At 38.9% G+C, this 20,842-nt stretch overlaps 2 protein-coding genes across 3 annotated transcripts in view; both read left to right on the forward strand.

Annotated features, from left to right (window-relative positions):
• Positions 1-9: 9 nt before the first annotated feature.
• Positions 10-15,752, forward strand: fam219aa (family with sequence similarity 219 member Aa). Of its 2 annotated transcripts, none has more exons than XM_007554251.2 (6): positions 10-280; positions 6,223-6,319; positions 7,449-7,542; positions 8,133-8,213; positions 11,121-11,196; positions 12,991-15,752. In XM_007554251.2, the coding sequence occupies exons 1-6, from the start codon at positions 221-223 to the stop codon at positions 13,147-13,149; spliced, it is 567 nt and encodes a 188-aa protein (XP_007554313.1). In that variant the 5' UTR covers positions 10-220; the 3' UTR covers positions 13,150-15,752. The 2 variants fall into 2 exon arrangements, with proteins under 2 accessions (XP_007554313.1, XP_007554314.1); XM_007554252.2 differs by having other exon boundaries at positions 14-280; positions 11,121-11,175.
• A 2,557-nt stretch (positions 15,753-18,309) lies between these two features.
• Positions 18,310-20,842, forward strand: part of LOC103139566 (nicalin-1) — an 8,327-nt gene continuing 5,794 nt past the window's right edge. Inside the window, exons 1-7 of the mRNA XM_007554253.2 lie at positions 18,310-18,417; positions 18,649-18,811; positions 18,952-19,142; positions 19,226-19,370; positions 19,951-20,048; positions 20,164-20,241; positions 20,381-20,484. Of these exons, the coding sequence (XP_007554315.1) occupies positions 18,673-18,811; positions 18,952-19,142; positions 19,226-19,370; positions 19,951-20,048; positions 20,164-20,241; positions 20,381-20,484 (755 nt within the window). The 5' untranslated portion in view covers positions 18,310-18,417; positions 18,649-18,672. The remainder of the gene's footprint in view (positions 18,418-18,648; positions 18,812-18,951; positions 19,143-19,225; positions 19,371-19,950; positions 20,049-20,163; positions 20,242-20,380; positions 20,485-20,842) is intronic.

Below are 20,842 nucleotides of genomic sequence, written 5' to 3' on the forward strand. Positions count from 1 at the left end.
AAGATCTTCATGAATATTCCATGCACCCGGAAGTAGGGCGGTACTACTGGTGCTTTGCTGTCGAGTCACCTCTGTCAAGCGGGATGGAGGAAAAGGAGCCGCTATTATGCTGATAAACGCAGGATCCCGACGGACTGAGCATCAATAACCGACTTTAGTTCAGTTTAAACTGATCATTTATATTTAAATTACCGAATTTGTCTTGTCAGAGTTTGCCAAAATGATGGAAGAAATCGACAGGTTCCAAGTGCCTCCTGTCAACGGAGAGACACAGCCTTTGGTAAGAGAGGAAAGACAAAACCCATCGTATTATGCAAATTAATCTTTACTGAATTCAAATGAAGAGATTCTTCTCTCTTCTACGGCTGATTGTAAGAGATGTGTTTCGATATTATGTTGGTGAGCCAACGTATAGTAATTTGCAGCTTTGGGATACAATGGATCCTGGGATGGGTGGATATAGCGACCAACTAAAGATAAAAAAAGGATGCCGATTACCACCTTCCCTATTTAGTAAAAAAAAAAATGTCCGCGTAGTATTTCATGAGTAAGCGCACGTTCAACCCTCTGTATCTGAGTAATTTAACTACGCACTTAGTCAAAATCGTGAGTGTTTAAAGCCCACGTCATATGCGCTTGTTTATATCAATGCTGTCATAGCTTAGTGTTTTTACATTTCGTCATCGACTGACGTGTTATTTTGGTCGGGATGGGTACCAGACCAAAAGATCGCGTGAAGTGGGTCCTCGCCGTGAGCTGGACTCGTTAGGCGATGCAATGCAGAATGATATTTTCACATTTTTACGCCAATTGGTTAAGCTCCAAATTTGTGAAATGATAGCTAACTGTTTTCACAGCTCGTTTTGCAAATAAAGAAAGTTTTTGTCTTTTATTACATAATTAAATAAACTTAAATGGGATTAAAGTTAACTTGCATTTCAGTTTAAACAACACCTATCAGAGTTACTGTATAAATTCTATCAACTGTAGTTATATTTTATAAATAATTTTTGATGTGCTCATCCTGTTCTCATGCTCTAGCAAAGCAATCAGATGCATCCCACCGTCCAACATGGTGAATATTTCATCCTCTTAGATTACTTTAGATTTCCAGAATCTGATATTTGGATTGTAGCTGCAGTTTTCTCACTTAGCATTCTTTTAATAATCACATCACACTCAAACGACACCGGATCCTTTTTAGTATTGTCTTATTCAAACCTCTCAAAGAATTGCTCCGGTTACGCTTCCACACTAACCCTAACAAGATCGCAGGTGCTGTGGCACACATGGTCATGCATTTTGATGCTAATAACCCCATTGTGCTTCCCAAGCTGCATGAATGCACTTGGCACCTGCCAAATTCACACAGAAATAGTTCTTACATAAAACATTGAGTGAAGTAATCATTGCCTGCCCCCTTTATATGTTGCTTGTCTCTGAAAGATAAAATTGCAAAAAAAAAAAAAATATATATATATACATTTTATAAGCAACCACACATTAGAGAGCATGAAAAACCTTAAGTACAACTACCAAATCCTGGAATGGTTCATGGTTTACGCTCATGTGCCCCTGCTTTTCATAATCATATTGTACTGTCTCTGGCATTGTTGCAATTGTTAGAAGATTGTTGTAGCATTCGTTTGTTTCAGTAGTCACATGATATATCATCCTTCACTGAGATTGGTCAGTGGGTGGCTGCAAGGTGTAATCCTACCAATTGCTTAGAGTTCATGCTGTGTCAGCAGCCATGTAGCTTTTCAACATGTGAACAGGAGGACAAACCGATAAATGTGATGCGCTGAGGGGTATCCAGTGCTTTGTGAAAGCATTCTCGCTCACGTTTTAACATTCCTCAACTTTATAAGCTTCGGCTATATTTCATTGGGCATTTGCATAATTATAATGAGGGATGAAAAGATACATGGCATACTTTTTATTTCACAAATGAAAATCTGAATAGCGTGGCTTGTATTCGGCACTCCTGACTGTCCTGACTGTTCTGGAAATTCTCCTTTGCTAAAAAGCTGAAGATCAATCAGAATGGATGGAGATTTTTCTATGAACATATCTTTTCAAGCTTTGCTTCAAATTCCCAGCTGGAATTAGGATTGGGCTTTGACTGGGTCTTGTGAATATGCTTCAATGTAAACCATTGCATTTGTAGCTCTGGCTGTATAATCAAGGTTGCATTGTTCAAGTGAACCGCTGAATTTATGCTGAGGTTTAATTACACACATTTTGGATTTTTTTTATTTAAATTATTGCAAACACTGACATTTGTGGTTGTAATGTGACAAAATGTGAAATCATTAAAAGGGTGTGAATACTTTTGCAAAGCACTGAATGTGCGCACAAATGTCATCTTGAGGGAGAGTATTTGTATGTAAATTTATGCTGTAGGTCAGGGCTATATATCATGCTTTAATGTACATAAATAAGATGAGCTGCCCCAGGTGTCATAGTCCTATCCATAGTTCAGGTTATATTCTTGCACAGCAGATGCTAACGGAGGAAACCCGAGTCCCTTCTGTGCTTAATATGCTGTTTTAGATCCCTTTTGAGTACTTTTTTTTCCCAAGCCACAATTCCTCAAAGGACTCCATTTTCATGCCAATCATTCTTTTGAGGAATTCCAAGTTATCATTATCAACATTTTTTTTTTTTTTACAAAGACTTCTAAATTCATTTTCTGTTGTGTGCCTGCTTCCTAGTAATGACGCAGAATAGAATAAATTAATATCAGGCACAGACGGTTTAATACAAAATATGTTTCACTTCACACCAGTTTCTTTTAGAGAGAAAAAGAAAATCAAAGGGATTCCTTTTTTCATCCTCCAACATTATTATATCTTTCTGCTGGAAAGGAATAATAATAATAAAAAAACAACAACAAAAAAACAACACAGCGGTAAGCCTAATCATCTAAAGCAAAGCGCCTGCCATCTGAAAGGAAATGCTCGTAATGTGCTTCATGCAGTGGGATTAATTTGTCTTTGTGTTGAGATCTCTTTTTTTTTCTACCTGTCTGTGGGCATCATGCTCACAGCTGCAGCTTTCATTAAGTCTCCCATGTAAGGGGGGGGAAAAAAGCGTCACTGACAAATAAAAATGAGGCCATCAATGAAGTTGACATGGGTAACTCATCCCATCGCAAGGTAGAAAATAGATACAGACCGATGTCCAAGGCTGAACCTTAAAAAAAAGCATCTACAGTAGGGCTTCTATACTGTCTGGAGAAGTATAGAGTTTGCCTTTATTTTTGTTTTCCAGGTCTGGATTCATAGAGATGGCAGACTAGTCAGTATGGAAACACGTTTGAGTCATCAGTGTAGGCCTTAATAAAGACTCTCTTGTCATTATGAGCAACTGATAAGGCTCTGCTTATAAGCATCCAAATCTTATCAGTCATGAATCATATCTCATTCAACATATCAGTCTCAAATCTATCAAAAGTTCTCTTTGCCAAGGCACTATCTTATTTAATTATTTAAAAATGAATAAATAAGATGTTTAAATATATTTTTTCTCCTGACTGTGAGGTTTGGTTGTGGGGAACTAATCCAATGGGGTATAGAAGGAAGGGTTCACAAATAACAGGATTATATGGAGAGTTGGTGCCTGATTCCTCTACAACATAATTTTTAACAAAACACTCCTTGCTATCATGTTGACAAATTTGTTACTTTTCATTGAGTTTTTTTTTTTTTTTAAGTAGCTCCTATTTTGAATCAAGCCAACATTTTCTATCCATGCCTTTTCTTGCTAATTTCTAGTGCTAAAAAAGCAAATTGTTATTATCTTATAGCCTGGGCTATGTTGACGAGTCCCTTCAAATATACCTGTTAGCAATGATGTATATATCCTTGCAGAGCTATTCACAACTCTGGAACTGAACCGCAGTTTGTTTTATTACAACATCCAACATCATTTCATTTTGTGAAGATTTTATTTAGCAGTGGTCTTCAAATCCAGGGGTTTTGTGTCCTGTACATTTTAAGCTAGTTCCTAGTTTAACACACCAGAATCAAATGACTGAATCTCCTCCTCAGTGCAGTCAGGTTTTCCAAAGTGCTGCTAATGACCTGATTGCAAAGGAGAAGAAAAGTGATACATAGGTGTTTTAGCAAATAAATACTTGGAGATCCAAATGTATTTGTCACAGCTTTACCTGGACTGAGGTGATTGGAAGATGGAAAGAGTTAAACGCAGAACAATCCAGGAAGAGAGCCTGTTAGAGTCTACCCAAGAATTCAGAATAGGTTGGACAACCCTAAAAAAGTGGAATGGTTTACCACAAAACATACTGTTTTCATGTGTCAGAGTGGCCCAGTCAAAGTCCAAACTTAGATCCAGTTTAGAACTCGACTTGGAGATTCCAATAAGTAATGTCTATAAGCACTTCAATCCAATCTGCTAAAGCGTGAGTAATTTATTAAAGAATGGGTAAAAATATCAGTCTATATATGAGCAAATTTGACAATGACATACCCCCAAAAGGTTTTAGCTCTTATTGTCATGACAGATGTAAAAAATATTTTAATTGTAAATTGTTTAAACCTACCATTTTCATCCCATTATACAGTGATGTAATTATTTTTTATTTTTTTTGCCCTAATACAAAATTTACATAAAGAGTTTTGTGATGGTAGCGTGCTAAGATGTAGCTAGTACTTATCCTAGGCACTGTAAATGTCTATCAACCTCCATCCACTACTTGTGAAACATTCCAGGTTTCTCTTTAATGTTATATTGATACCTATAATACTGTATTGTCAAGTCTTCTATTTTGTTGCTGCGACTAAAATCAGCTGTGAAGCCAGTTTGTTCTTGACCATTTTTATTTTTTTTTTAATTGTGTGACATAAAAATTTATATGCAAAATAAGTTCTTCGCTATCCCCACTTAATTTCTCATGAATTTTTCATCAAGCCCTCGTGAGACTCAATGAGCTCCGTCGGTTTGTGATACTGGCATATAATCGGGGCGGCATTTCTCATTACAGTTAAAGCAACGGTTTGTTGACTTAATTTCAGGGATGCTTGTAGCTTGATGTCTTTTTAATGAAACAAAGACATTCCCTGGCCTATAATTCTTTTATTTTATAAATCTTAAATTGTAGATTTTATTAAAATGAGTATTTTTCCACAGGTTATGTGTGTGCTCAGAGGAACACCTTAGGAATAAAGGAGTAGATCGCTGGAGTTATTGAAACCCAACAGCCTGACAGTCAGCAGTCATGAGGCTTGCGAAGTTCCTCGGAGTGCAACAAGGAGACGCCTGTAGAATCAACATAATGCGCTCTCTGTGACTGAAGCAGGCCAAACACATCTCGGCTCCCAGTCTGGGGAAGCCATGGCTGTAACAGCAGCCCCCTCTGTTCCTTTACATGGCCGCTTCGCCACATCATCGCCACTCGTTTATGCACAAAAGAGACCGAGCCATCAGCATAGGCTGAACATTCATGCCCATTGATGCTGCAGCCGAGGCTGCTACGCACGGCTCAAGTAGAGACACAAACGGGCCCCCGAAGAAGACCGTTTGTCCCATCTCCTTAGGCTTGTGATAAATCAGATTTGGACTTTTTGAGTCTGACTTAGATGTTCACTGCTGAATCTGCTGAATCTCTCTGATTCAGCAGTGAATCCCTGCATATTTCCACTGCAGGGAAATATCATTTGTGGCTTTTGTGGAAATCGCCGTATCCTCTGAAACACGTTTTGAACGTATTGTCACTTCGCACAATTGATGAAAAAAAACGACGTTTAGTTGCTCACCATTCGAAGAACAACAGCTCGATCGAAGGGGAGTCGGAGGAGCCGGAACTACTCAGTCAAGAACAAATAATTGGTTAATGACATTTATTTCATGTTTATTAAATATTTTCTTTTAAAATAACCCTACCGTAATATTTCCCCTGATATTTTAATGTGGCTTTTGGTCTTGCTGTATCAAGTCCAAATTACCGGTGCCCTTCAGAACGCTTTGGATTTATGTCTGCCATCACTTTCTGTGTCACTTGGTGAAATGCATGTTCATGAACAACAACAAGCATCATCACGTCTGTGTTTATACTCTCAGAATGTACTGATGTTTTACCTAACACTTTTTACAAACAGGGTTACGTACTGATAAATTGAGGTAACACCAACTGCTGACGTGGGCATTAGTGTTACTAGCTAACTTTCTGCATTGAGTGGTTGTTCCTTCTTTTCCTAGGACCCAGCAGCATCCTCTACTTTGGAGGCGGCGTCGGACCCTAAAGGAGAGAGCGTGGCCATGAACTACAAGCCCTCCCCACTGCAAGTCCAGATAGGTATTGCTGCCCTCCTTGCAAATCGTCACACATTTTATATCGCAGGGGTCACCAATAAGCAGCCATAATAAATGGAAGGCTTTTAACAAACTGGTGAGGAGTGATGAGCTATAAAAACAGAAATGGGATACCACGGTATGAGGAGTGCTTTACTTCTCTAAATGCGGTCTGTAAAAGTGAAGGCAACAATTGGGATCACATAGTATTTCTTAGACGGTATTAGTGAATTTATTTTTAAAAGAGGTGTAAAAGATTAATCTTTAGATGTTGGCTCCCATTTTTTTGTATGTTGGGCGCACAAAAAAAAAAAAGTGGGCTAAAATGGACACCAAACTAATGCACATTTCAGCCGTGTCCCCTAAGTAGCTTGTGGCGCAGTTCAAATGAGACTTCTTATACGTTTATTTAAGCAGAGACTTTCTTCTTACCACTTTTTCATAAAGGTCAGTTCTACTAATAGTAATAATTATCATGTCAACAAATTCTCCCTTCCTGAGCTGTTGTTCCCAGAGCTGCTCCTCTGATTGACGCTCTCCTTTCCCAGCCAGTCCGTTTTAGCAGACGCCCATGTCTTTGTAGGTCTGCGGATATTTGGGTTGTTGTTTAACAACCAAACCCAGATTTTAAGCTTCCTGCAAGCTTTCTCTCAGACTTTCTCTCCTGTGTTCATTCGTGGGTCTTCATTATGCTGTTTGTTCACTAATGTTCTCTAACAAACTTCTGAGAATAGCAAATATGGATTTATTCTGAGATTAAATAACAGGTGGACTCAACTACATCAATTTCAGATGTTTTGCTTTAATTTTACTACAAATCAAGAAAATGTTAAAAAGTGTAACATTTTTTAGAGAGACTTTATCATTTGTATTGATTACCATCCACAGATTATCTTAGTTTTAGATTAAAAATGACATTACCCTAATGTAACCCCATATTTTAACAGAAGCGAAAATGTGTTGTAGCCCAGACGCAGCAGGTAACAGTGGTTCCCAGTGCTCACTACCAAGTTGAACACTGCAGCACTCACTCATTTAACACTTTCCCCCCCTTCCAAAATGATACAACTCTCGAAAATGTGTCCTGCTGTGCTGATTTATTTACTGATGACTTCACATCCTTTGTTGCCTAGAGAAACAGAGGGACCTTGCCAGGAAGGCTTCGGTGAAGAATGGCACCGTGGGAAGTCCTGTCAATCAGCAACCCAAGAAAAACGCCAGGACAAGGTAGCACCTTCCTTCGCGTCTTTGTTTCCGCTCTAATTTTTGAGCGGGTTTATTAGCATGCCGAGTAGCGCAGCAAAATACTGCAAACGACCGAAACGCCAATCACGACAACGGTGCTTCCCGCTTTGTAGGGCATTAATTGCTTCACGTCAGCCGAAGACGCCGCTAGATTTTCTAACGTTGCGACCTATTCAATCAGGACACAGCAAGGCTTCCTCGAAGAAAGAGAAATGCACGAAGGCTGATGAAGGAGTCACAACCGCTGAGCATAAACCCGGCGCAGCCTGCGGCGTTGACAAGTGGCTCATGCACCTAATCCCACTCTCTTGTGGATTAGTGGGAATATGAGAAACGCTGCCCACTGGTGTGAACCCAAACTGTCTGAGGCTAAAAGATAATTTTGCCCTTTCTGCTGTCTGAATGCTACCAATTAATTGTGGGAAGAGATAATCTCTTGGTTCAAACTACGGTGCTTTTTCTTTTTTTTTTCTTTCAGTTATATGATGTAAATATTTGCAATGATTGTTGTAAGATGGCTTTTTTTAATGTGTTTTACTTCTAATGCAGAACATGGCTGTGCTCTTTTATAGGTTGGTCGTGCCAAACAAAGGTTACTCCTCTTTAGACCAGAGCCCGGATGAGAAGCCTCTGGTTGCGCTGGACACTGACAGGTAAGCGCTCCGCTCCTACAGTAACCTCTACAGCCGGACAAGTCACTTCACAAACTATAGGGTGGTGCCCTTAAGAGAATCTGGCTAAACTTTGCAGACCTCCTTCTGTGTATACGGGGCTAATCCGTGGAGCGACTTGACAGTTTTCTTGACAGAAATGGTCCTAAAAAAAGGGGGGGCAAAACTTCTCCCAGGGCTCAGGATTAGAGCACAGCAGGGTGAGGATTTGGACAGGCAGAAGCAGCTCTATCAGAGCCCTTCCTCTCTCCCCCCCTTGTGTACCAGCAGGTCTGTATTTTTGCCAGATGAGTCCCAACACTTGTGGACCCCTTCTTTCATTTGTAAATGCCAAACCCTTTAAAACAAGATCTGTATTGATCCAAAGAGTTTACGTCATACACTCGCTGACTGGCTTGGCTTGTTCACAACTCAACCCATTTGTTCATTGTTAACACTTTAGAAATACATGTGCTACACTGTTGTTTAAAGTGCAAGATAGCCTTATTATTTGTTTATGAGGAAAAAAAGATTAACTGGCTGCATTTCTGTGATAATGTTGCAGTTGTATTTTTTTTTCTCAAATTTTCATAAATTCTGATCAAATTTAGCTGCCTTGAATTTGCTTTCTGCATATCTGAGCCCAGTAGAGTATCTTTTGTAGGCTCTAAAACCTTGTTTACTCTTGACTTTCATGCTTTTCTTCTTGTATTCTTCTGCTTAGGATCAGAGATGATTTGAGAAATTCAGCAGTTCACCAGAATTGGATTATTTTCAGTTAGATTTTCTTTTTTTTTTTTTTTTTTGTCAGTTTAACACACCACTACCATGTCACTGCTTAAAGGAGACTCGATGACTAAGTCTTGGATGTCTGTCTGTCTGTTGGGTGTTTAAAAGTAAAGCCATAAAATGTAAGAAACTCTTTAAAAATAGACTACTAAAGTGCAAAAAGGAAGGTTGGAGTTTCAAACTCTCAGTCTCTCCCTGTTATGGAAGTGGATTTGGAAACGTGAGACCCCATTTAGCAAATATCAAGTTTTAGGTGAGAATCTATATTCTCTAGTAGTGAATAGTGGTTTTCCTCACTAATCACTAATATAAGATGCTACAGAGAGATAAAAATGTGAATTGCATGAACTCTTTATTTTTAAATACTGTTTGGTATTACCTTGGCTCACATACATTGCTTGGTACATAATGTTTTTTTGTGATGCTCTGTTTTGTGAAATGTACCACAACACCACCATGTTTAAAGGCTCTCAGGTTTCTTCCCTTTTTTTTTTTCTTTCCAAATTTAATGATGGTCATTATAGCCAAACCCTTAAACTGTGGTCAAACCACAGGACATGTATCCAAATATGAAGGAATTTGTGTTTGAGTCCATTTGCAAATTGTAATTTCACCTTTTCGAGTTTCTGTCGGAGCAATGACTTTTTCTCACTTAAAACGTTCATAATACCAACTTCATGTACCATCTTCACAACAACTGTTTAAACGTCTAAAAGTTGACCTGGAGGATGAACCAGACTGGTAGTTCTCCTCTAAATACCTTGACTTGTTTCGTGTTTTTTCCCCAAGATGTCTCACAAGAACGTGGCTCGTTTCAGGTATTCTGTTAAAATACATCCACAGGCGTTCTTCCTTCAACCTCATGGCATGAGCGGTAAATGGACTGAAATTGTCTAAATTTACATAGTGCTTTCCTAGTCATACTGACAACTCAAAATAATATACGCTAGCCATATTCACACATTCAAATTCACAACTGCATACACATTCATAGACTAACACACAGATCGGTATGCGACCTTTAGATCTGCAAAGTTATGAACATATTTGTACCATCAGCAAACAAACATTACGCCCGGGTGAAAAGCCTTCTGGGATCCCATTTGTGATGTTCTCTCATCAAGATAGTTTCTGAAGGTTTTCTACTTTTCAAAAACCATGTTTTCTTTTTTTTTCAGGATCTTATATCTGATTTAATGTCTGATAGTAAGAAAGAAAGATTGTGTCTATTTATACAATCTATGTAAATATGTGCTGTCTGCTGTGTTGGGCAGCAGGTGAACATTTCATTGTTAAAAATGGAAAAGCATAGGGATTTGAGTGAGTCTGCCAGTTACCAAACTGCAGACTGGATGACTGAGTTAGAGCAAAACCGACAATAACGTCAGATGTTTCCAGCATCATACGTTCAATGATAAAGTCCTGAGAAGGAGCATTGGACCACCAACGCTTTACTGACTCACAAGTGGTTCACCCGCATGATCCGATCCAACAGACGAGCTGCTGTAGCTCTGATTTTGAAGAAGAAAATGTCGGAAAATGAAAGGTGTCCGAACAAACAGTGGATTGTAGTTTGTCGTGCACAGGTGACAGAAAAGTTCATAAAGTAATGTAAAAAAAAAGAAAAAAAAATGCACATAATCTACATTTTTTTCTTTATTCTTTCCTCGCAAACATCTTTGCTTAATCAGTCTAATATCGAAAATGTTTCTGATCTTACTTTGTGTTTTGAAAAAGTAAATTAAATACAATATTTTTTTCTAACTTGTTTAAGAACATGATGCAGTTTGTATCTACTGCCGTTTCTGTCTCTAACAGTGAACAGCGTTTTTCTGCTCATCTTGTTAATGCAGCTGTGGAGTAAACATGGAACTTTATTGCTGGAAATAATCCCATCAGGGCTACCTGCAGGGAAAATAACCATGACAGAGCAATTAGAGCAGACAGCGAGAGCTTAAGATTGGAGCACAAAATGTTACCGTGAAAATGTATTTATTTATTTTTTTTTCCTTTCTGTGTAAGCCTGCGTAGAACCCCAACTTTAAAAAAAAAATCTTATTTTTTTTATGGTACCATTTGTATCTTTTTGGGGTCTCAGATAAGATGTCACCTGTCTTTCAGTGATGATGACTTCGACATGTCCAGATACTCTTCATCAGGATACTCCTCAGCCGAGGTGAGATGTCTGAGGGACCAGGTATTTATACAAATATTATATTGTTTCACAGCACCATCTGGCAAAAAAACCACAACCATCGCCATGTGATCACCTTCCTCCTCCTCTGTCACACTGGGTCACAAATGTGCGCTCATTTCAATACAACACTTTGTTTCCACACAGCACTCATGTGATTTTCATCCCTTCCAATCCTGTCCCATTTTGTTCTTTCCCATGTAGCACATCTTTTGGTTTTAGCCTGTGGCGTCCGCTCATCGCCACAATAATTTGATTGTATGTTGTTTCTTTCATGTTTTATTTCTTTTTGTTTGCGCCAGTCATTTGTTTACTTAAAAGACCAGAGAAACGACCCATTCATCAAACAAAAACGCAGAGTGACTGAGAAGTGGTAGGTTGAAGCAGCATGTATTTCCGCTGGGTTGAAAAAAATAAAATCTAATTTGTCGGTTTAAAATGAGCAGATTCGTCATTTGACATGTATAAACAACGCTCACTTTATACCTCACTTTTGTAGTGATAAATATTGTTCCTTTTAGTAGCTATTGAAATTTTGCACAGGTTTTGTTTTACACTGTGAATTGAGTTACTGAAGCCTTCCAATAGTAGTTTTTTATGCGTACACGTACCGTCATGTCTGGACTACATGCCACTACTTTATTTTATGTGCTATTAACACTGCAGCGTGGCTCATATATAAATTTTCACCAGCGTGTTTCGAAAAGCTGGACTGCTGCGTGAGTCTCGAGCAAATTTGCAACAAGATAAAAATGACAGTGAAAGAGAGATTGAGGAAGTGTGATGTTGTTCCATTCTGACTCTGAAGAGGACAACTTTAGTGGTTCTAGTGCATAGGAGCAAGATGAAGATAGCGATCATTGACTACTGTATTGTTTTCTTTTTAAGCAGCCGTGTTGCAAACACTGTTCAGAAAAAGAGTATTTCATCAAGAGTAAAAAAAATAAATCTGCGTAAATATAATATCTCAAGTTGCAACGTGGACACAAGGGGCTTAAAGACAAGAACAATAGATACTTTTTTTCCCCCTTAAAGCTAGTGGGTGTGGCTTATATTCAGATGTGTTCAATTGACCCTTTGCACCTACGTCAATACGGCATTGAACAGAGCAGCTGAAATTGTTTCCCTAAGTTGTGTTTGCCAGTTTCTTCTTGTTGGAGTCCAGCTAATTTGTCTGTGAACATCACACACCTGGTTGGGGCTCATAGACGGCGGTATTCACAAAAGTTGGAAATATGATGATGTCCATCATGGCGGAGTTCTGGAGACCGTGACGTCACGTGTAAAACTTAAATAGTCCGGAAATTACAGCATGTACATTTGTGTGAGTATGTAAGAGAGCAGATTCTAAATAGGCGCAGCCGAATTTTGCACCGCACGACGGACATTTGTGTCATCTGCAAGCAAAACAAGTTCGGCCCGCGTCTAGAACCCTGTGGGATCTCATTTGTGAATGTTTTCTCATCGAGGTAGTTCCTGAAATGTTTGCTACTCCTCAAAATTAGTGTTTTTCCTTTTTTTCCAGTGAGATTTTTTTTTTTTTAGATCTGTGGTATCAGGAGTTCTTTAATAATCTGTAAACACGTCATTGAACAGTTTGTTTTCAAATGCAGATTCGATATCTTGAGTCAGTTGAATTAGAGTCTTTGCTGTTGATGTGTTTGTTCTCAAGTTGTAGTTTTTGCTCTTTATAAATGTTGAAAGTTTAGCATAGGGTCAACAGAGTATTTTCGACAAAACTGTCCTGAAGTTTTGCCTATTATATGTTTTTTTTTGTTTTGTTTTGTTTTTTTGCAGCAAATTAACCAGGACCTGAACATCCAGCTGCTGAAGGACGGATACCGGCTTGACGAGATTCCAGACGACGAGGACCTGGATCTGATCCCCCCTAAAGCAGTCAACCCCACCTGCATGTGCTGCCAGGCCGCCCCCTCCACAGCCTGCCAGATCCAGTAGCTGCCCCCACTCCTCCTTCATCCCTAAATGTTCTTTTTTGCCAGCTGCTGAACAGAATGGCATCGAGGAGGAAAAAAGAAAAAAAAAACTGTCGACTTGAAAAACAGGCAAAAGCAAAACTAAGAGAATGTGGGGAGGGGGGAAAAGTTGAATATGTACAGTACCTGTGCATGTTCCTCCTATGGCAGGATCTGTGTGTCTTACGTCTGCGATGTTGGTTCAGCGTGGATGGATTCAACTCATGGCAGAGACCTTACCTCGAAGAAAACAACGCTACTTTTGCTTCTCCTTTGTTCGAGTTGTAGCTCTTGCTTGGAGAGTTTTTTTGGGTTGTTTATTTTTCTTTTTTTGCATAAAACGATTGTGCAACGTTGCAGAAGAGGAGAAACGACAAGAAGGGACAAGAAAGAATCGGCCAAATTGCTTCTTTTTTTTTTTTTGTCATTACTGTGTCAGTGGGCTGTCCAGACACTCCACTTCCTCTCCTGGTGTATAATTTGCGACCCAATATGACGGAATATAGGACATTAGGAGTTTGAACGAGGCCATTTTATTTCCAATTGTCTCATTTCTTTCACCTGGTCTGCTTCTTCGTCTTCCCCTGTACGTGAGAACCAGACTCAAAAAAACGACGTGTGTGAGTTCGGTCATGCCCAGGAAAAAAAAAAAAAAAAAAAGCAGCGTGAATGAAACACTAGTGCTCACCCTCTCTAACACTAAGCTACCAGTCAGTCTGTTATACTGAGATCTTGTCCTGCTTATATCTGTTTTATATTTAGTTATAAGAAGCAGAAAAGTGCATGTTGCCTGTTTACACTGCGTCCTGATGCCAGATGTGCAGATATTTATTTTATTCTACTGACCCGCAGCCGACTCCGTGTATTGAAGAAACGTTGTGTGCTTTGTGAAATGGAACATCGTCTGTCACGTTTAGGTTCACCTACTGCCATTTTCGTAGATGTGGGGGGAGAGAAAAGCACCGCAGCGTAAATCCGTGTCAGAGCATTCTCACACACTGAAGGTTACGTCATAGACTGTATGCATGAATGAGGGAAATGAATGAAGACAGAGGCTTAGAATTGTATGTTTTTAGTTTTATATACTGATGTTTGAATTGTGGCCAAATAATAGTAATATTACCCCTGGTAAAGATGTGCTAAAAAAAAAACAACAACCAAAAAACTAAATTCATCTTTCAAATTTCATAATGAAGGAAATAATCACAGCTGACACACACGTTACCACCTGAAATAATTTATATAAAATGAATGTAGCTGAAGAATTTCCTAATACATACATGTACATATATATATATATATATTTTTTTAAGTTAAATACTTTCGAGGAACGTTAATCCCTGACTGTAGGTTTCTTTGACGTGTGGATACCATCTACCCATCATGTTTGCAGCCGAGCTGGAGCTTTTCTAGTGGTTAATTGGCAGGTGGTACAGTGGCGCAACACCCATGCATGTACACACACACACGCACACACACACACAGTCCTGAGGTCAGTTTAGTAAGACTAATTACCCTGACAGGCATGCTTTTGAACTGCGAAAGGAAGCCAGAGTATCCGGACAAAAACTCCTTGCGGAAAGACTCAAAAACTGTCATTTGGGACTCTTTAAAATGTAAAGTACAAGAGAAGAAGCCGTTCCACTGAGACAGATGCATTCATATTTAATAAGAGTCATTTGTAGTAAAACGTGTCATCTTAGGGTCCTAGAAACGTATTTTATTTGTACACATCTCTACCAGGGATGCCAATACTGGTGTAGGGTGCATCTTATGGACAAAAGGCTGTACCTGTAGCACCAGAAATGGTTGTCATTTCATACTTTATGCCATTCTTCTCGTAGTTAAGTATCTCAATAAGAACTTCTTAATTTTTCTTTAGAAGTAATGTACACTTTTTACGTAATGTCTGAACCACTCACACACCTCAGAGTCTTAGGCTGAACAATCTCGCTGTTGTTACACCTTTGAAAATAATGATCCTCATGTCGCGCTCACATTGAAAAAAAAAAAAAAAAAAAGTAGATGGAAACAAATCAGAGTATGCGTTAACACTGCAGTGCAAACTTTTTTTTTTTTAATTTGTTTAAACTTTGGAAAGTCTAAACTTGTTTACACCTTCTTTAGTTATTCCAACTGTTCAGTTGGTGTGTTTTAGGTTGAACTCCATATTGGTCCAAACTAATCCTGTTGTTTTTAGGGTTTTTACAATTTAATACAAAAAAATAAAAAATAAAATCTACAGAGCAGCAGGAACAAAAGCAACAGGATCGTCGCTGACTCACTGAATGGAGATGGTGTGTACTGTGCATATACAAATACATTAAGTTATGGTACTGTATAGTGTAAAAATAGAGAAAATTGTATTTTGTTTTTTATTCCAACTTTTTTTTTTTGTTCATTTGCAGATCTTTGTTTCAGTAAGCCATCCTAATGACGTTATCAGGTGTTACGGGTAGAGATGATCTAAAGGACTGTTAGCTACTAATAACAAAAGGTGACAGGAGAGACAAATTGTTTCTTTGACGGTGGCGCCTTCTCTGGTTAAAAAAAAAAAAGCCTTAAAATGATTTAGTATTTTTATTGCAACAGCATATGCTCCCACAGAAAGTTACTGCAGTACTTCTTTTAAGAGCCTTATAGGGTTTTGTTTTTTTATTGAAGCACATTATATCTGCACTACCTTCGCTGTTAGCTGATGTGTCGTCATTTGTTTGATCAGACAACAGGGATGCAGCGCAGGACTGGAGGCTAATTGTAACGGAGAAGCAAGGTCAACTTCACGGTGTAGAAAGATTGGGGAAATATATTGCATATCGGTAAATATAAGTTATTGACCGTTCATATCAGTGCATCCACAATTTGTTTTACCTTCTTTCTGCTCACTGGACATTGTAACAAGGTAAACTTGCTTTCTTGTACGACCTTTTTGACTTCAGTTTTCCTTTTTATTTATCTTTTCAAAGCTTTAATACCCATTCTGACTGGAGATATGGATGAGAAGCTATATTCTTGTAGTAATTTCCTGACTTGTGTCGATTAACACATATTTGTCTTTCTGAAATTGCGAGCTTTCTTATCTTTTCAGTTTAATGAGGGAAACGGCCACCTGCTACACATTTACAGCAAGGAAACAGCAAGTCACTCATTACTAACAAAAGTTAGCAAAGTGTGCATTAAGTACTTCTTATCATGTTTTCCCCACTGAATAAAAGTTCTCAAATTAAAAATAGCACATTCAGGATGCTTTTAATTGGAAATTTTACTTCTGCAATAAAAGATGAGTCAATTTTAAGGCTTTTTACTAATAAAAAAAGAGAAGGGGTGCCATCTGCTACTTTCCCATCTAGATCGTCGTTTCACTGGATATGCATACATGTCATGATCGGCGTCCCCCTGAATGCTCAAAGCCAGGCCTGTGCCGGTTAGGGCACAGCTTCACTTACTCCTTGAGTCCAGAATAATGAGTTGTGTGTTTTTTTTGTTTTTTTTTTCCCCCTTTATTTTCACTTGTGGGAATTAATTTCTGTAGAAACAGGCGCTTTTTCATCTGTCAGATGCTTGTCATGACATGATTGTGAACTGGCTCCATTTAGATTTGAACAGTGTTACAGTTCTGTGTATAGTGCAACATATCAAAAATAAATAATGGATATCGCAATGCTCTGTGTATTTTCCTTGTATTGCATTGTTATTCCCAAACAATCGTGCAGTCGTTTTTATTTATTTATTTATTTATTTATTTTTTATGCCTCTTCAGAGTGTTTTGAGAAATTTGTCTTCAGGAGATGAAGCCAAGTGGACCGATGCTCTGTCAGAGAGATGACAGATGGCGCTTCCAAAAGTTTACTTCCACTTATCATCAGTGCGAATGTCATGTTTATTTTAGGCTTTTAATGGTGCAAAATCAGCGAATTTACTGTACTTTTTTTTTTAAAGTTATACATACTGGCTTGAATATGAAACTACATCCCACTGAGATTTGGGAATACCTTCCTCAGCAAAGAAACCAAATGTTTTTTTTTTTTCCTTCATTAAGCTCTTGGTCTGGATATTTGATCTTACTTTAAGGAATTTGTAAAGTTCCCAAGGTTGGTCTGAAAATTATGGAGTTTGGCTGCAATTCCTCCAAGTCGAATTAAGTACAAATAAAAGAAGAAGAAAAAACTTTGGTAAAAAATAAAATAAAATAAAAAATCCTGTTTTTTCCACTTTTTTTTTTATTTGTTATTAAATACAAAAAAAAAAACCCATTAAAACACTAGGAGTTTTTAAACTTGATCTGATTTTCATGCCAACCAAAGAATTGACACGTTTTACAGATTATGATAGAATCTGACCAAAGTAATTTTATTTAAATTCCAAAAAACAAAAAAGTTAATAATTGTAGAATAATTAAAACACTTTTTAAAAATAAAAATTGCTGGAATAATTAAGAAATGTTGAAAAATATTAAAATCTTAAAGGAAAAACATGTAGGAACCCTGGAGTTCCCTGGTTTACTAACACATATTCAGCTATTGATCATTTTTTAATACCAGTATGATTAAACTGGTGATATATTGGAAACTTAAAGTCAGTGCTTTTTATTCACTCAGAAATGCTCTGTCATTTTGGAGCATCCCTATGTATAATCATAAAATAGAAACAAGGCAAATTAGGAACCACCAGGATTAAAGCCCATGGTGAACTGGAAGATGCTGAAATAGCATTTTCATGCTTCACAGGAAAGTTTCATCTCACCATGAACTGAGAAACAAGATACGATAAAAAGAATAAAAACAAAAGTCCCTGCTTGAAAACCGATGCCTTCGAGCTCCATTGAAAATCGCAGCTTAACACAAAGACAATCCAAACCCTATGAAGCAATTATTTCAGGGGGAGTATGTAAATATTTGAGCCTGTACGTATAATTCTGACCATAAATGGAGTAGAGAAAATTCACAATAAATTCAACTCCAGCTCCTGTTTCTACAACGTAAATCATTTTGATAAAAGTGCCAAACTTACTCACGCTGGTGGTGATTATATGTAAACCTGTAGTTAGCATGATGGAGGCATAGAGAGTGTGAGGGGTTGGGGGTGGGGCGCACACGATTAGCCTGGAGTTGATCCCCTGGGAGCAGATGGTGAATGGCGGCTTACCTACATGCTCTGAGTCCCAGGAGTTAGCAGGAGTCTGCAGTCACGCTGGAAGATGCAATGCTGGCTTTGAAGAAGTCTGAGGGTCGTGTCTCGTGAAAGAAGAAAGGTAAGCAGTGTTCCCATATTTAAGTAGAAGTTTACTTACTAGTGGTAGCTCCATTTGGAAGCTTTAGACAAGAGTTTCTCATCTTTTCCTCCAATCAGTAGGATATTTCAGAGCATGATCAAATCACTGGTGTCTTATCTTCTCTGTTCTGCTGAAGTTCTCCAGCAAACACACATTTGGTTTTAGCTTCCTCCTGGTAGTCTTGTGTTAATCAACCACCTCATCTTACAGACTGGGATCACATCCGGGAAAGACATGATGTTGCTGAGCAGCGCTGCTGTTTGGCTGCTGCTCTGTGTTCAGTGCCTGCATGGCTCTGCCCTCCCTGCCATGTCCTCCTATGAGTTCACTGCCTACAGGATGCAGCAGTACAACCTGGCGCAGCAGAAACATGGTAGGATCAAGTTAAGGATGTCTTGCATCTTGCAAACAAACAAACAAACAAACAAACAAACAAAACATTCCCACAGCATAATGCTGCCTGCACCACGCATCACCGTGTTTAATTTGCCTTGCTTTGCCTCGTTGTGTGAGGTTGCCGCGGAGCCATCGTTGTGGCGGAGGCGCGCTCTGCCGACGAACCGTCGCTGACCCGCCGTTGTGTCATCATGAAGGTTCAGGACTTCACTGTGGAGAAATACTTTGAAGCCGTGAGACAGAATGCTGCTGCTGTGCTGATCCTACTGCCTCAAAATATCTCCGGCGTTCCACACGAGACAATAAAGGTAAAACCCGGAAAGGCTGTCTGTGCTCTAAAAGCAGATTAAATGAGATTCCAGCTGGTTAAAACACTCGCTTTACGTCTCAGGCATTCATGGTGAGTGAGAACGAGGCCTTGCAGAAAGAAACCCTCACTCCAGTCTATGTTGTTCCTGAGGATGAACAGCTGCTTTACATGTATGAGGAGGTGAGGCAGGCAGCAGCTTCACGGACCTCATCCATGTTTGTCAGAGGTAAAGCAGACAGTGATGTTTACTATAAAGGTGTATGCTGAGGTGATGGACGGGTAGATGTGTGTGAATAGGGCTGGATTCATAAGGATGTGGGCTCCTTGGTTGGAGTCAATCCAATAGGGAGAAATTCCTTTACAAATTACAGGACAGAAATCAGTAAAAGAAAGAAGAAAATCTTTATTTCGAGGCAAAAAAAAAAAAGTAGTCCATGAAAAAATAAATAAATATTATGTATCAGCTTTTGTAAAAAAAAGTATGCATCAGCTGGTATTAAGTGATGCATGGTAGAATTATTACATCCAATAGCTCCATGTTGTTCCCAAAGAAATCAACTAAAACTTTGTAGTTTTTAAATAAAGTACAATATTTGCAAAACACACATTCATTAAAAGAAAGAAAAAACAAAACTCTGCTACCCTCCAAAAAACGGGGCCATGGTCCAACTGCCTCTAAACTCTTTCTAAAGTCTGGCCCTGAGTGAGGAAGCCACAGGATGAATGGTAAATTTGTAGAGAGACAGAAAGACTTTCTTTTTTCATTTTCAGAAACATTTTACTGAAAATGTTTTTACTGTCCGCAGTTCTTCGAAGTATGGTCACTGCTACGGCCTTCCAGATCTTAGTGAGCAACAACAGCCCCATTAAGGCCATCACTGACAACACCATAACCACACTGGAGGTAGAAGCTCAACTTGAAATAACATACTGGCTACTGGAAGTTTCAAACGGATCTTTTACGCTTTCCTTAAAAACTACCTTTCCCCTAAAGTCCTGCTCCTGTCTGGTCCGTGCAGGGTGTGCTGGCTGGAACCGGAGAGGATGCTCCCACCATCGTCATCACCGCCTACTATGACTCCTACGGACTCGCGCCGGTGGGTTGGCCATTAAAAACGCTCCACTTACAAGTTCAGAGCGTCGACCTGTGAAATGGTTTCAACTTTGGTTTGAAACTTTCCTCCCGCTTAAAAGCTCAGGTCTTTCAGTTCAACCCGGTGTGTTTGTGTAAAACAGTGGCTGTCATACGGAGCAGACTCTAATGGCAGCGGAGTCACCATTCTGCTGGAGCTGGCGCGTCTTTTCCAGAAACTTTACAGCACCTCCGCTACCAGACCACAGTGAGTTGGAGTTTATTCACGAGTCATGACGAAGCATCTGCGACTGCAAATAACGCCAAACTGGAAAATAGTGAGAATGTGCGTTTTTAATATGGCGTCGATTGGTCAAATTTAATGCCTCAAACCAGGATGCTGAATTCCTCAGTGGAAGATCAACAAGTACAGAACCTTTAAAACGAAGTATTTACACCTACATTTTTTTTATTCACATTTCAATGGATGGAACAAAAATAATTTATAAATAGGAAGATGATGTCTGGTTTTGGGGTGTTTTTCTCGAGTCCGGTTAAAACCCAGTTCGACCCATTGTCATTTATTCTCACTTCAGCTTTCCTGTGAAGGCATAATGTGAGCTTCG

Source organism: Poecilia formosa, unplaced genomic scaffold, assembly GCF_000485575.1.
Source record: "Poecilia formosa unplaced genomic scaffold, Poecilia_formosa-5.1.2 Scaffold62, whole genome shotgun sequence".
Classification (NCBI taxonomy): domain Eukaryota; kingdom Metazoa; phylum Chordata; class Actinopteri; order Cyprinodontiformes; family Poeciliidae; genus Poecilia; species Poecilia formosa.